This window comes from Fistularia commersonii, chromosome 10, assembly GCF_037954325.1.
Source record: "Fistularia commersonii isolate RoL2024-O1a breed Wild chromosome 10, RoL_Fcom_v1.0, whole genome shotgun sequence".
Lineage (NCBI taxonomy): Eukaryota > Metazoa > Chordata > Actinopteri > Syngnathiformes > Fistulariidae > Fistularia > Fistularia commersonii.
Genome location: NC_141293.1, coordinates 8,991,337 through 9,005,563, shown reverse-complemented (window position 1 = coordinate 9,005,563; position 14,227 = coordinate 8,991,337). Strand labels below are relative to the sequence as shown.

The window sequence follows — 14,227 nt, the reverse complement described above, 5'->3', positions numbered from 1 at the left end:
AGGTGAAAGGGTGAAACTTCTGAGGCAAAAGCACCTGTGAAAATTCATCGCAGGCTTCAGAAGCAAACTCGATGCCATCGGCTTAAATCAATAAAGCTTGATTTACCTTTTATCAAAACCAGAAACACAAACCAGCTGATTATCAGAGGAGTCATTTTGTCTTCTGTGGGAGATTCATATCTGAAACAAGCAAATAAAATGTGTCATTGGGTATTGAAATTTTCCAGCTGCTGCTCAGGTTTTGTTTTTGTTGTTTTTTTCAATTTTGATATGTAAATTAAGTGGCCTGTCTGTCTCTTCTCTTTTTTTGAAAGCTTCTCTTTTGTTAAATTGAACATTAGTAATGCTATTATCAAACAATTTAACCTATTTCATAGATCACATTTCAAGTTCATGTTCTATTTTTGTGTTTCTGTTCACAGGAAGCCAGATGGCCAACATTTAAAACACAGATACAGAGGTCAAAAGAAACTATGACTTGTGTAAATAATAAGATAAATGAAACTTTTAATAATAGAGGAGTAATTATTCTAACTAGTCTCAATTCCAGGGGTAGGGAAAACACAACCCTAACTTTCTTCTGGAAGCATTTGAATTAACAATAATACAAAATAGTAGTTTCGTTTTATCATAACCCACACTTAAATGCTGTGACCTAATCTTATTTTTGTGGAATCTACAAACGAAAGTGAAAAATTGAGAGATGAGCTTGTTCTTACCTTGTAACAAGCTTGCAACGCAAAAAAACTCCACTTGTTGCCTCATGAAAAAATGCCACCCCTCTTATTTTCACTAGGAAATTCTCAATGTTTAGTTAAAATCTTACAGAATTTGCATAAAAGCTGCTCAAGCAAGTCAGTGAGCAGATGTAAAATACACGAGATGCAACCATGTGTAACATCTTCTGCAGTCTCAGTGATTCTTCCGCTTTTTCATGCCTCTCGTGAAATAAAAACAAGACACACAGGAACATTCTGATAATACAGCAAAATAATTGTTAATAACAGTTTCCCTTCAATGACCTAAAACCAGAATGATTCAAGTATAAAGAGAAACCTATCCAAATGGAAAAATTGTGCATTTTGCCACAAAAGTAATATTGAAACCCTTTCAAAGGAAATGTCAGGGCTCTGCAATGACATTGGTGAAAGTAAAAGGAAAATAATGAAATAAAAAAGATTGGATTTCACAAATAATTGTTGAGTAATTTATTTTTTGTGTTACAATAACAACCAAATGACTTTATACCGTAACTGGGTGGATTTGAGTGCCAAAATATCAATATCAGACTGCTTTATTCCCAATTTATAAGTGATATTTCTGATTATTTTTTCACATATCAGTCCTTGTGTCTCAACAGGTCATGTCTGATTGGATTGTAAAGGCCCTAAGTAAATGCGATAATCAAGAGGAGGTCATACAATGAGTAAAAACATTTGTATTGCATCTTTTAAACACAAGCGGCTGCCAAAATCTTCTCAGCATCAGCGGCCATTTCTTCTATGGCTCCATTCAAAACATGTAACATGGCGGTGAAAGAGCGGCTGGCGGAGCGAGCGTGCCGGGGCATCGCCATCTGCAGCAGCTTTGACGAAACTGTGGACAAATCTTTCTCTGCCACCGCCAGGCGCTTCTTAACCTCCCCTTTGGTGACCTCTACCGAGAGCGCGCAGGTCCGCAGGTCTTTCAGCGCAGCCGGTACCCTGCCTCTCTGGTTGGCCAGTCGCTCCACCGACTCATCGTCCAAGCTTAGAGACGTCTGTACTTTTGAAAGGATCTGTACTGCGACTCTCGAGTCCACCATGGAGGCCACCAGAGGAACTGGGATGGCCGACATCCCCCCAGACAGCGAGGCGGCGGCCCAAGCCAGGGCTTTAAAAGCCTCCTTTTTTTGGGTGACCAGAGCAGGAGTGAGCGGAGGCAGAGCTAAAAGAAGAGCGTGAGCTCTTATCTCCGGGAGGTCTCTACTCATGTCCTCCAAAAGGCTCGGGAAGTCCAATTTCTCCAGGGTGGAGGATCTCAGGAGATAGACTTTTGGCTGCTTCATGCCCTGTGATAACAGTACTTCCACACTTGCTTTCCTTTTTTCTTCCAAGCTCTTTTCTGTGTCTATTTCAGAAGCTAAGAGAGTGAAATAAATGGTTTGGCACTGCAGCGAACGAGCCTCCAGGAACACCTCCACGCTGTGAGGCGTGGGGGTCTGGGTGAACGTCATGAAAACAGCGTTGTAGCGTAGAAACTTGACTCGGTCCATGTATTGGTCAGGTTTAGAAGGAGACGTACTGGGTACGGCAGGCAGATCCCACAGGCGGAAGTCTGGATGTTTTGGATTGGGGTAGCCTGCAATGTCCTCGGGGGCAGCTGGTGATGGAAACGGAGCGGCTCCCTCGTCCCCTGGACCCAGGCCACGGAGGGAATTGATGAGGGCTGCTTTCTCATTCACCCGCTCTCCAACAACGGCCAAGTTGATCCTGCTGATGAGAAGATCCTCCACCGCATCCTTCACATCTGACACTTGATTGTTCTCCATTGACTCTTTGAGGGTCTCGAGGAGGTTTAAGCCTCGGAAAATATCAGCCATCTCTGAGGAATGAAACCAATGCAATTATTTCCTGTTTATATGAAATATCTGGGGATGTAAAATGTGTATTTTCGTCTCCCTTTCCTTTCAGCAACTCCCTTCAGGGATTGTCACAGTGAATCAACATCCTTCATCTGAACCTTTTCTCTGTATCCTCTTTTTCCAATCAAATAACTTCATGTTCTCTTTCACTACATTCATAAATTTTCTCTTTGGTCTTTATCTAGACCTCAGCATCCTTCTGCCAGTGCATTGACTATCCCTCCTCTTTACATGACCAAACTCTCTAAGTTTGGCTTAGCTGACTTTTTCTACAAAATTTCTAACATACGTTCTCCATCTGATGGACTCATTCCAGATCCTAGCCATCCTTGTCACTCCCAAAGAGACCACTAACACCTTTATCTGTGCTACCTCTAGCTTTGCTTCCTGTCCTCAGTGCCACTGTCTCCAAACCATACAGCATCGCTGGTCTCACAACTGTCTTGTACACCTTTGCTTTCATTTTCGCTAATAATCTTTTATCACACATTACTCCTGACACTTTTTTCCCCCTGTTCTGACCTCACCGTTCCACTTTGGTCCCTCTCTTCATTTAAATGTATTCTGTCTTGTGGCAGCGAAGCTTCATTCCTCTTGTTTTAAGGGTATACGTCCACCTTTCTTGATTTTCCTTTACATGTTCCCTCAATATAGATGATAATGATACCTGCAACAGTCATGGTCCATAGAGGTCCGTGCCTCACTTTATGTGAGCCTGTCCATCACCACTGTAAACAAGGAGGGGCTCAGAGTTGATCCTTGATAGAGTCCCTCCTCCAATTTGAGCTTCTCAGTCACACCTACATCATGCCATAACACAGTCCCACAGCTAACATACATGTCTTGCACCAGTCTGATGCACGCCTCTGCCAACCCAGACTTCTTCTTGCAGTACCGTGGTTCCTCTCTTGGCACACTGTTGTATGCTTTTTTTCAGGTCGAGTGCAGCAAAATACTGCACCCGCTGACCCTCTCTTTACGCCTCTAGCAGCAGTCGAAAAGCAGATACTGCATCTGAAGTATTCAGGTATGAAACCATACTGCGAGTTTGTCGTTTCCACTAACCTTTCTCATAACTTCATTGTATGGTTTATCAACTGTTTTTTTCTCTTTATGTACCACAATTCTGCACATCTGCCTTATGCTTAAAATGGGCACCATTACATTCTCTCCATTCCTCAGGAATTTTCTCACTGCCTAAGATTCTGTTGAATAATCTAGCCAGAACTTCTACTGCTACCTCTCCTGCCATATCTCCACAAGCATACCATCAAGCCCAACTGTCTTCAGCTCATCATTTTCAATGCTGTACTCACTTTACCTTTACTAATCTCTACTACTTTGTGACCCACAATAGTCACCTCTTCTACCTTTCCTTCGCTTTCATTTTCCTCATTCATGGTTGGCACAACAATTTTTATACTCACCGAAAATTTGTGGAGCCGCCCGCCTGTTGAAATATCTTCCCCCAGCAGTTGCCTTCGGTTTCGAGCGTCGAACCCTCTTATCTATTTAAAGGTGCCCGTCAAACCAGTGGAACATTGTAATCCCATAATCTCGGCTCTAATCTGCAATCTGTCTCACTGCACGGGTGCATATCGACCACAGATCTATAACATGGATGTACGAGCTCAAAGAAGTACATAGCCACTTTAGTATTCGCGTCCATCAGCCATCTACTGCTTATTCTGCACTTAAGGTTGCGAGAATGTGAGAGCTTGTCCCAACTATCATTGGGCGAGAGATGGGATTTCCCCTGGACCAGGCCCACATATAGGGACAAAAAACATTCACTGTCTCATTCACACAGCCGGGCAATTTTTCTAATTAACCTCCTGCACGTTTTTGGACTGTGGAAGGAACCGTGAGAACCACAAAAGACCAAAATGAATTAATAAATAGCTGCTTATAACAACACATTGCTAATTAGCTTTGCACAATGAATAGCAACCTAAAACGCTTGCCCAGTCTTAAAAAAAATCCAATGCACATTCTAATATTTACTACGTTAATGTCAGGAGTAACTGTGATACTTTAAAATGTGAATTTATCAGGCAGTCATTTTCACAACAAACGTATTGGAACATTTTCTAATGAAGTGCAAGGTGCAGCGGCTGTAGGCAAGGTTTGGTGGATTTTTTTTCGGAGAAACTAAACAAACAATGTATTAAATATTTCAGTCTGTCAGACTTTGGGCTGAAGAAAGTACTGTAACGTGTAGTTCTACCACCATTCTAAGCTGTGGATGACATTAACAGAGATTCTATTATGAGGACACTGTTATAATTTATAACCTTCGCCCATTTTGAAGCTACTTCTTACTAATAAATGCAAAATCAGTAAAGAAAAAGCATGCAAAGTTGAGGACAATGATACAGGGTTAATGATACAGGGTTGACATTCAGCTAAAGCTACAGAGCCTTTTTCTTATAAGGAAAACCCATTATTCTGACAGTAGAAGTCAGAATTTTTCCACATATCTTTTCACATACCCAATTATGTGTTTGATGGCAGCAGTACTTGTGACCATGTTAATTTACAGCACATTGAATAGCTTTCGTATGCCAAAGAAAAAAAAAGGGTGATACACAATCAGGAATAAAAGGTACCACATCCTGCTCAAGGCAAGCTGTTTTCTGGCTCTGGTGCTTTAAATCCACTTTAGCTGCTGTTGAGCTGAACAACCAAGAAGTGAAACCAGGTTTTAAATAACAAAGAAAGTTACCGGTAAATGCTGTGCTAAAAAGAAGGTAGAAAAAGTTAAAACTGCGTGCTGAGCCACCAAGTGGCAGATATTTCTGCAGTATTTCCATCTTCCTAGGTTTTCATGTTGTCACAGATGTTTGTTATTGATTAGGTTTTTAGCTGATAGTTGTTTGCCATCCAGGCAGTGGATCCTCAAAGGGAAGTGGTTGATTTGTGCCGATCCATGCAGCTAAGGAACCATTAGCACACTAATGATAATGATATTTTATCCTTTATTAATCCCCGTCGGGAAATTCATTCTTTGCAATCAGACCATCATAGATGAACCATGAGCAGTAGGCTGCAGTCCACCAGCACTAGGAGAGCAGTTAGAGGTTCAGTGTCTTGCTCAACAACACTTTGACACACTAGGAGGAGACGGGAATCGAACCAAGAATGTTCATTTCCAAAGACAATAACTCCACCTCCTACAGCACACCGCCCCTTGGTAACTATGACATCATTGTAATGGTTCCCATGCTTTTGAGAAAAATCCCAAATGACGCCCGTTAGAGTTTTTTTCTCTATATTCATAGCTATGTTATTTCGACTACTCACATGAAGACAGCCAGACGTGTGAGCACAAATGGCCTTCGTCCTTAAACAGGAATCTACCCCCGTGATCGTAAATTCAATTAAGCATAAAGGTGTTGCAGCTCTGTTTATAGAGCGCATGCATGAGGTCCTGGGTTCAAACCCCGGCACCTCCACTGTAAGTCGCTTTGGATGAAAGCGTCTGCCAAATGACTGCAAAGCAAAAGGGAACCTACCCCCTGATAAGGAACCTACCCCCCTGAATGTAAACAGGAATTACCCTCTCCTTGTATATGATCTTGTCAACAACACCAATACACTTTCACACAATAAAAAGCCGAGCAAGGAGGAACTCGGTGGGATTCTCTGGATCTTGCCTCCAAAGAGGGCTCTGAGCCTTCCCCTCTGCAGAGCTCAAAAGAATAGTCACTTGTCTGTGTTATTTCTTGTGATAACCTCGGTCTCCTCTTAACAGGCATCAACTTAGACCAGCATGAATTAATTACCCTCCAACAACGCCTGTTGAGCGGGGGACTTGAACTCTGTCGTTTGCGAGTGACATCACTCGGAGAGCAGATTTTGAAGTCGCCTGTGTTGGGATGCAGAGCCAGAGCTCCAGTTGCAGCCCCCGACACCGGTGAGCCTGATTGAGCAGGTGAATAATGTACGGGACACTTGCAGCTGATCAAGCCCCGCCAAGTGGAGGATAAGAGGAGCCTGCCGCCGGCCCTCCGCTGCCAGATTGTTGGTTGTTCCTCGCTAGTTCATTACCCCCTGCATCCTTTGTCTTGTGCTTCTTCACCAGGTCCGAGTTCCCGATGGTTGACACATCTAGTTCCTGAGACCCCCATGATATTCCCCAGGACACAGCCCTGCTCCTGCACAGCTCTCTAGTCACCTTTCTCGTCAATAAACCCCTTAAGATGCCCAACCTCCTGAGCCTCCTTGCGTTAGGGTCAGGCACAGCTTCCTGAAACGTGACGGTCGGACTCATCAGCCGCCCAAAAAGTAACGACTGGGTTGGCATGTTCCTCTGTGTCTCTCGCGACTCCAAATACCTAAGTTTTTAAATAAGTACTGAAACTATGTACAACATCGTGACCGCAGCTTGTTAATTTGTCAGCATAGCTAGCACAAAAAGCAGTCAATTGTGGATTTATGGTGCCGTCATGAGTTCCTTCAGAAGAAGGCACTCCTGCTCAATTTTCAAAATTTGAACTTTCAAAACTTAATTTATCTGTGCTTCTGTCACTTTGAAGTATTTTTCAGCCTAAATGTTCATATCCGGGTACCATCAAATTATTTTAAAAACACAGGAATCAAATTACTTATTTACAAATTCAAAGATTTAACGGTTGAGGATTCTCACTTCCTTTAACGACTAAATACGTCTGCTAGTTTGAATGGCACGAAAATGATTATACACTGACCCAACTGCTTTCTAAATCTAAAAAGCAGAGCTAAATACCCATTTCAGAGCATTAGGAAAGTAGGACCTTTAACTATTCTTGCAGGACAAGTGGCGGTTTGTAAGTACAGCTCTATGAAAGTAAAAATAATGGCAAAATAAAGACCCACACACACCGACTCATAATATCAGAGGTGCATTCCTGGAGGGGGGATTTTATTCTTTTTCAGGCATTTTTGTTGATTTTAGTAATGTTTTTCTGGTGTCCAGATTATGCTATGTACAAGCTGAGCCACATTAACAGAAGCGCAAATCAGAATAAGCCCTCTGTTGTAATCATACAGGTGATTACAGGTTCATGTAGTGAAATTGATTAAAATCCAAACGCTAAAAAAGCGCCAGGGTTTGAAAAACAGATTTAAACAGTAGCTCTTAAACCAGTGAAGTGCCAGTGGCTGGAAGAGGATGGAAGCCATGCTGCTGCTGCTGTTGTTGTTGCCACCGCCAACACTGGTAATATGATGTGCTTGAGTAGTGTTGTAGCCTACCTAAAATTCAAAAGTTTTCCAGATATACACACACTGTGTAAATGGTCTCCACTTATATAGCGCAGTAATCCCTTTGCAGTTTCAAAGCCTCTCACACTGGATTACACCCATTAACAAACTCACACATGCCGTGCAAGCAGAGCTGCCATGCGATGCACTAACCAGGGCATCGGGAACAACTCCGGGTTACTTGTCTTGAAACATTTAGCATGCAGACAGAAGGAGCAGGAAATTGAACCGCCAACTTTCTGATTGGAGGGACACTCACTCTACCAAGCGAGCCATTGCTCTTGTAACGTTCCGAATTAAAGTTTGACATCTGTCTTCCTGATGTTAAACTGATTTTTCCGATTTCCCTTTATGTATGGCTGATTTGGGTGGTTCTATTTTTGTGTGCATGTGTGTGTGTGTGTGTGTGTGTGTGTGGAACACCACAGTCAAAATCTACCACACAGTCCTTGAATCTCACCCACCACCCTCTTCCTCTTTTAATACAGTGGCACATCCTCTTCCTCTTCAAGCCCACCGTCCTCTGCTGCCATCATGCCCTCCTCTCTGCACTCATGCCTTTCATGCAGCTCCCCATCATTTTTCACATTTTTTTCCCTCTGGATTTCGGCATACTCTGTCTCTGGCTTCTCACTGGAGTGTCTGTCATGTTTTTTCTTCAGCACGGAGAAGTCAATATTGGCATAATCCACATCTCGGAATACACCAGTATATTCTGGACCTCCTTCCTCATCTTCATCAGCTCCATCTTTGGCCAGATTTTGGTATTGAATACAATCATACTCCATTTCTCCATTAGTGCTTTGGGTCTGTTTGGTACAACAAAGGGAGTACTCATATTCCTATGTATTTGTGTATGTCGGCGATGTAAAGATAGGTAAGGTGTTTTATGCAATTGCAAATTCAATGCAATTTAGATAAAAATCTGCTATTTTGTCTACAAATATGATACGTACAAAGTTCTGATATCATAAATTATCTGCCAAATGAACTTAAACTTAAACTCAAAATTCATCTTACAATACACGTTGTACTGCTGTGAATGAGCTCAGGTACATGTGACTTTACTGATATGCCTACACGGAAACCATGTCAGAAAATAATATTTTTGAAGTTGCACAAGGAAAATCATGGACGAATATGAATTGATAATCATTTGGAGCAATGATTAATGATTATACAAATAAAGAATACTACCTGTGGGCCTTCATCCTTTGTCTTAGAAATGTCTTTGGAGCTCTTCTGTTTTTTTCTGCCAATAAATAAGGAGGAACAGAGAAGCATTGAGATTTCTGTTAGAACCCAAAACTACAACTTAAAGGTTAAAATGAATGGCTTACCTCCAGCATGTAAACACCAAGCAGCAGATGAGTGCAGAAACCAGGGCCCCCAACAAAACCAGAGCAATATCTTTCAGCCATGAAACTATTTGGGAAAATTCTGCCACCAAATTCACCAAGAACAAAAAAAATGTTGGTCATGATGCACATGTAAAAAATGTTTTAAGTGCTATTTGTCATCTATTCCCCTGCACTGAAAACGTACCCTCTGTGTTTGTTATTGTTATTTGTAGGGTTTTCTTTGTTTCCCGGTTTGTGTGTTTCACTACACACTCAACCATGGTTTTGTTGTCTTTTAGAGTCAGGCTGATGGTGCTGTTGATGGTGTCTTTTGTCTCACTGGTAACAACAAGATACTCTGTGTAATTCTCCAACAATGGCCATGAGACCGAAGGTAACGGAACTCCCTTACTGAGACACACACATGTTAAACTGGCATCTTGGGCCTTACATCCGGAGTCAGGCAGGATATTTGCAAACCCTTCAAAACATAGAAACAGAATCAGATTATTAAACAACACATGGAAGCCAAAGCAGAACGTTTAGGTCTCTGTAAAAAGAAATTACAAAGAGCGATACATTAAATATGCTAGTATTTTCACGTTTGCCTTAATTACAGTATCCGTTGCTTCATTGTCAAGGGAATTTTTTTTTTTTTTTTTTTTTTGCACTTCCCACTTCTGTAGAGGAAATGTAGAATTGAGGCAGGGCGGTCAAGTTCCTCCTTATTTTTTTAGTATGCTATTACCTTATGGGGACATTTGGAATTTTTAGCTTGGTATTGGCTTGTCCAAATAAATAGCCCCACAAAAAAAAAAAAAAAAAATGGGTGACAGGACATGTTGCAACAATGCAGATGCTTTCACAAAGTTGACTCCTCAGTGTGTCACATCAATACCCTGATGTATTTAGATCTTTACATGATATCCAATTTTTTGGATTCTGGGTTCACATTAATAATAACAATAATAACAACAACAACAATATTATTATTATTATTATTATTAATAATAACAATAATAATTATAAAAATAAATAGATAAAAGAGAACTTTCCATCAAATCGCTGTACATATGAGAAGAGATGAGAGTACGAAAAGGTCTTTATCAGGGAAAGCTGTCGTACTTACAATTTACTGTTACGTCCACGTACACCTCCTCAGTTTTGATCTGATTGTTCGCAATACAGATGTAGCGTCCAGAATGTTCAGCTGCAACATTTGGGATGACCAGAGAGACCGTTTCAGTGGTATTTGTCAATTCGTAATGTCTCGCAATCTCATTGGAACCCAGTTTATACCACAAAATGCTGGATGACGGAAAACTTTTGACGCTGCAGGTCAGATTGAGAAGGTCACCCTTCTTCACAGCTGTATTGCCCCTGATTCCAGGTCCACTCATGTCTGATAGGCAATTGTGCCATACAAGAGACAAAGCAAAGTGAGATTCACTTAAGTGGAATACATGATGACGTAAAAAAAAACCTGTACATCACATGTGAGCTAAAACCCAACAGGATTTCGGGGTTGTATTATGCAAAAATCTCATGTAAAGCAATATATCCTAGACACAGTGAGTAAATACTAATTTTACACATTAAAAATAAGTGTATTTAAAGGTCTGTTTTAAGGTCCTGAAAACACAAATGACACTGTTGAAACATTCCCGCTGGAACACAATGAGAAAATGATTGGGGGAGAAAAATGGGAAATCATTGCTCACACGTTACATTCAGAGTTGCTGTCTTTTCTGTAGTTACGTTGCCTTGAAAGGTGACTTTACAAGTGACCTGAGTACGGTGATACTTAGCAGAGGAGATGAAGCTCAGCATTGAGCTGTGCCTTCTCGTGAAATCAGTCACATTCTCGGTCAGGAACTTAGTGATGTTTATCACTGAGTGGGAAATATCCATTTCTGCTCTTTCCCAGATCCACGTGATGGTTGGAACCAATCCGGAGCAGAGGCCAGGGGCTGTGCAGGTCAGCGTGCTTATCTGCTTCTCTGTCAACGGCGGGATTTTCAGCGTGGGTCTCTGAGTCAGACCTAACATGAGAAATCCATGATTCGAATCAGATGAGTGTTTTTGGAAGCATTTGAATTTGGAAAACACACGAATTTACGTATATCTTCTAATACCTTTAATAGCGACGGATGTTCTTGCCATGAATGTAAATCCAGTCATCTGGTTATGTTGAAGACCATTCACTCTGAATTGATATGATCCAGAATCTGACTCTGTGAGGTCATTAATCATGATGCTGCAGTTTTGCTGCGGTAAATTGGGCTCCAGTAACAATATGTTACCTCTTACATTTTTTTTGTTGGAGTGGAATATTATGTCTGAATTTTCGCATCTTTCTTTACTTTCTTGACACCTATGCCAGATGTAATGTTGAACTTTGAAGTATTTGTTATCTATCCTGTAATGGCAGGGGACAACCACACATAGTCCAGCCTCAGCCGTTATGTCTCCTTGATTTAGAGTGATACAGAACCCTCTGTCACAATGCTCTTGTTCCATGCTTGAGACTCCTGTTTCATGCAAAGAAAAAAAATCAGAAACACGCAATACTGTGACGGTACTGAGCACCGAAAGAATCAGATTTTGCTAATTAATTGTTTTTTTGGCAGGAAAAATAGCTTCAAAACATTAGATTGTTGCACAGAATAACTTTTCTCTGTGACCATGTAAGTTACATAAAAGTAATGTACCTGCACTGCTGCCTCCCAAAGAGAGGAATCGAGCTGCCCAGATGAAAATAGAAATCATAATTGCCAAATGACACTCTTACAAATAAGCTGCAGATAAAATGTAGAGAATGAAGCCAATGAGAGAAAAACAGGAACCACAGAAATTACTTTACAGAGGATTGTGTCATTCTGATTGTGTAATTTCCGGACCAACACTCAGACCACTTTTACCCGTATATTACATTGCTTTTTAAAAACAATTTGAGAAAATTTCAAAAGTGGTACTAGAGTAGACATGTATTCAATTTATGTGGATGAACAGATTTTTTTTACTGATTTTCCTTTAGCCGAAAGTAGCAATAGTAGAGAAAGGGTTGGTACCGGGAAAGAGCAGGCCTAGTTTACGCAGAACATAGAAAAGTTCTAGAGGCAAACTCCATCAAAAGTCTCCAACAAGTTTGACGAAGAGAGGCTAGACACTAACCCTTGATGGCAAGCAGAGCTTTCACAATAACAGTTCAGCCACAATAACAGACTTTAAAAAGTTGATCTCCCGTTTGAAAATGGTTGAAATTATTGATGTAACTGATGTCATGCTGACTGTGAATCAAGAGCAGTTGAAGCAAGGACAAATCCCAGTCCCTCCACGCTATGACCCTAGAAGATCTGCCATTTCCATCCTCAGAAATCAACAGAGCTTAATATTGCGTAGGCGTCAAACGATAAGTCACTTTTTGTCTGGAAAATTGGCGCACAGAATTGGTAACCTTTAAGAAAAATGCTGGCAAGGAAAGAATTTCGAAATGGTTGCTGTGAAAAAAGTTTTTAGTGAGACTCCATCATTCACTGAATTCTTTCAAACAAACACTGACTCCAATCTCCTTCTATTTACACTGTGAACCATGAGAATATTTTCAGTGTTTTACCTCGATCACTGGCCGGCTTCTCTCCACTGTATTCGAGCTCCAGAATGATTTGTCCTCTCTTCAGATGTCTGGTTTTTGTGCAACCTTGTGCAACCATTTTTTCCGGAAGTTTGCCTGCGGATGTAATGTTGCCCTTCCCCTGTTACAAAACAGAGGTTAATACACTAATTTCAGCACATCAGAAAATACAAGTCTCATGAATAATTGTACTTTTAACACTAACTTTAGTGCCACTATTTAAGAAAGCTTTCTTGATATTTGCACTTCCTCTATACAACAGTGATCACATGAAATGGTTTGAGAAATGAATGTGCTGAATTTCCCCTCAAAACGTCTAAAAAAAGTTTCCAGACTTTTGTAATTCTGAATAATTTCATGCGGCCTCTGAATGACTGCACGCAACTGTTTGGTCTTAGCATCCAAACACAGCATTAAATATGTATCATATAGGATGCATTCTTGTCATGGCAACTGAATATGATATTCTTTAGAAACTCCCCACTGGTCATTAGAACTGAACAAGCCTCTCGGATGAGAGTGAAACATCTCCAAGTGAAGAAATTCAAGTCCAGTTGCCATGACAAGACGATTTCAACATAAATTCACCGCGACCTGGATGACTGAGAACATCCACAGACATTTAGGATGTATTGTTGCAAAAAATAATGCAGAGCTTAAAACTCTTAACCACCCAGTGTTCACTTTTTCTCTGATTCCTGGTTTGTACAGCATGCATCCTTTCGGGGAACGGTTTTTGATTTTTGAATAACAACCGGAGCTATAAGTGAAGAGGATGAGTTGTTTGAATCAAATTCATTTTCCTAATTGAATTATTTTTGCCATATGAACGGTGCGGACATATTTACAAGCTCCAAAAGATGCTGGTGACAAGGAGGTTAGGTGCAACAGCAGATTGGACATTTTAAAAATAATTAACCTCAAATTTTAGACAGTTTTCCTTAGACTGTTGTTTAGACAACAGCCAAATACAATAATGGATAACATTTAAAATGACTGGCATGTTTTAAATTTCATAAAAATAAAAAAAAAGAATACCAGATACATACCATTGCTGCCCATTGAAGAGGACAGTCATCTTCAGTTCTTCTCCAAAAGCTAAGCTTTTATAGGACAAAGAGAAGCGAAACCTATCAGGAGCTCAGCAGACGACAATGAATAGGAAGTTTTTTTACTGTGAAGGAACAAAAATAGTTGAATCATTCCCAGAGAATAGTCTCTCAATTGCAGTCTAGTCAAGTAATTGCCGAAACACCAATTTGCTATCAAATTCAGACCACAGCAGACAGTTATTTCTTGCTGTTTCTGAAACCAGACCTCTCCTCTTCACGGTGATATGAATGCAGGATGATTCCTCCTCCCTTTAGACAAGCTTATATTCAACTT

General features: G+C 40.8%; 2 protein-coding genes across 2 annotated transcripts; both read right to left on the bottom strand.

The window, feature by feature from the left end:
* Positions 1-1,207: 1,207 nt before the first annotated feature.
* Positions 1,208-4,148, bottom strand: irgq2 (immunity-related GTPase family, q2). Its single transcript, XM_086154360.1, has 2 exons — positions 4,051-4,148; positions 1,208-2,583 (listed from the first exon to the last, which is right to left on the bottom strand). Exon 2 carries the CDS (start codon positions 2,579-2,581, stop codon positions 1,451-1,453), a length of 1,131 nt encoding a protein of 376 aa, XP_086010486.1. The 5' UTR covers positions 2,582-2,583; positions 4,051-4,148; the 3' UTR covers positions 1,208-1,450.
* A 3,350-nt stretch (positions 4,149-7,498) lies between these two features.
* On the bottom strand, positions 7,499-13,908 carry LOC147230312 (sialic acid-binding Ig-like lectin 5). The gene is made up of 10 exons (XM_086153626.1): positions 13,891-13,908; positions 12,824-12,962; positions 11,919-11,951; positions 11,343-11,738; positions 10,929-11,249; positions 10,337-10,609; positions 9,413-9,688; positions 9,208-9,307; positions 9,065-9,119; positions 7,499-8,676 (listed from the first exon to the last, which is right to left on the bottom strand). The coding sequence occupies exons 1-10, from the start codon at positions 13,891-13,893 to the stop codon at positions 8,347-8,349; spliced, it is 1,926 nt and encodes a 641-aa protein (XP_086009752.1). The 5' UTR covers positions 13,894-13,908; the 3' UTR covers positions 7,499-8,346.
* Between the last annotated feature and the right edge of the window lie 319 nt (positions 13,909-14,227).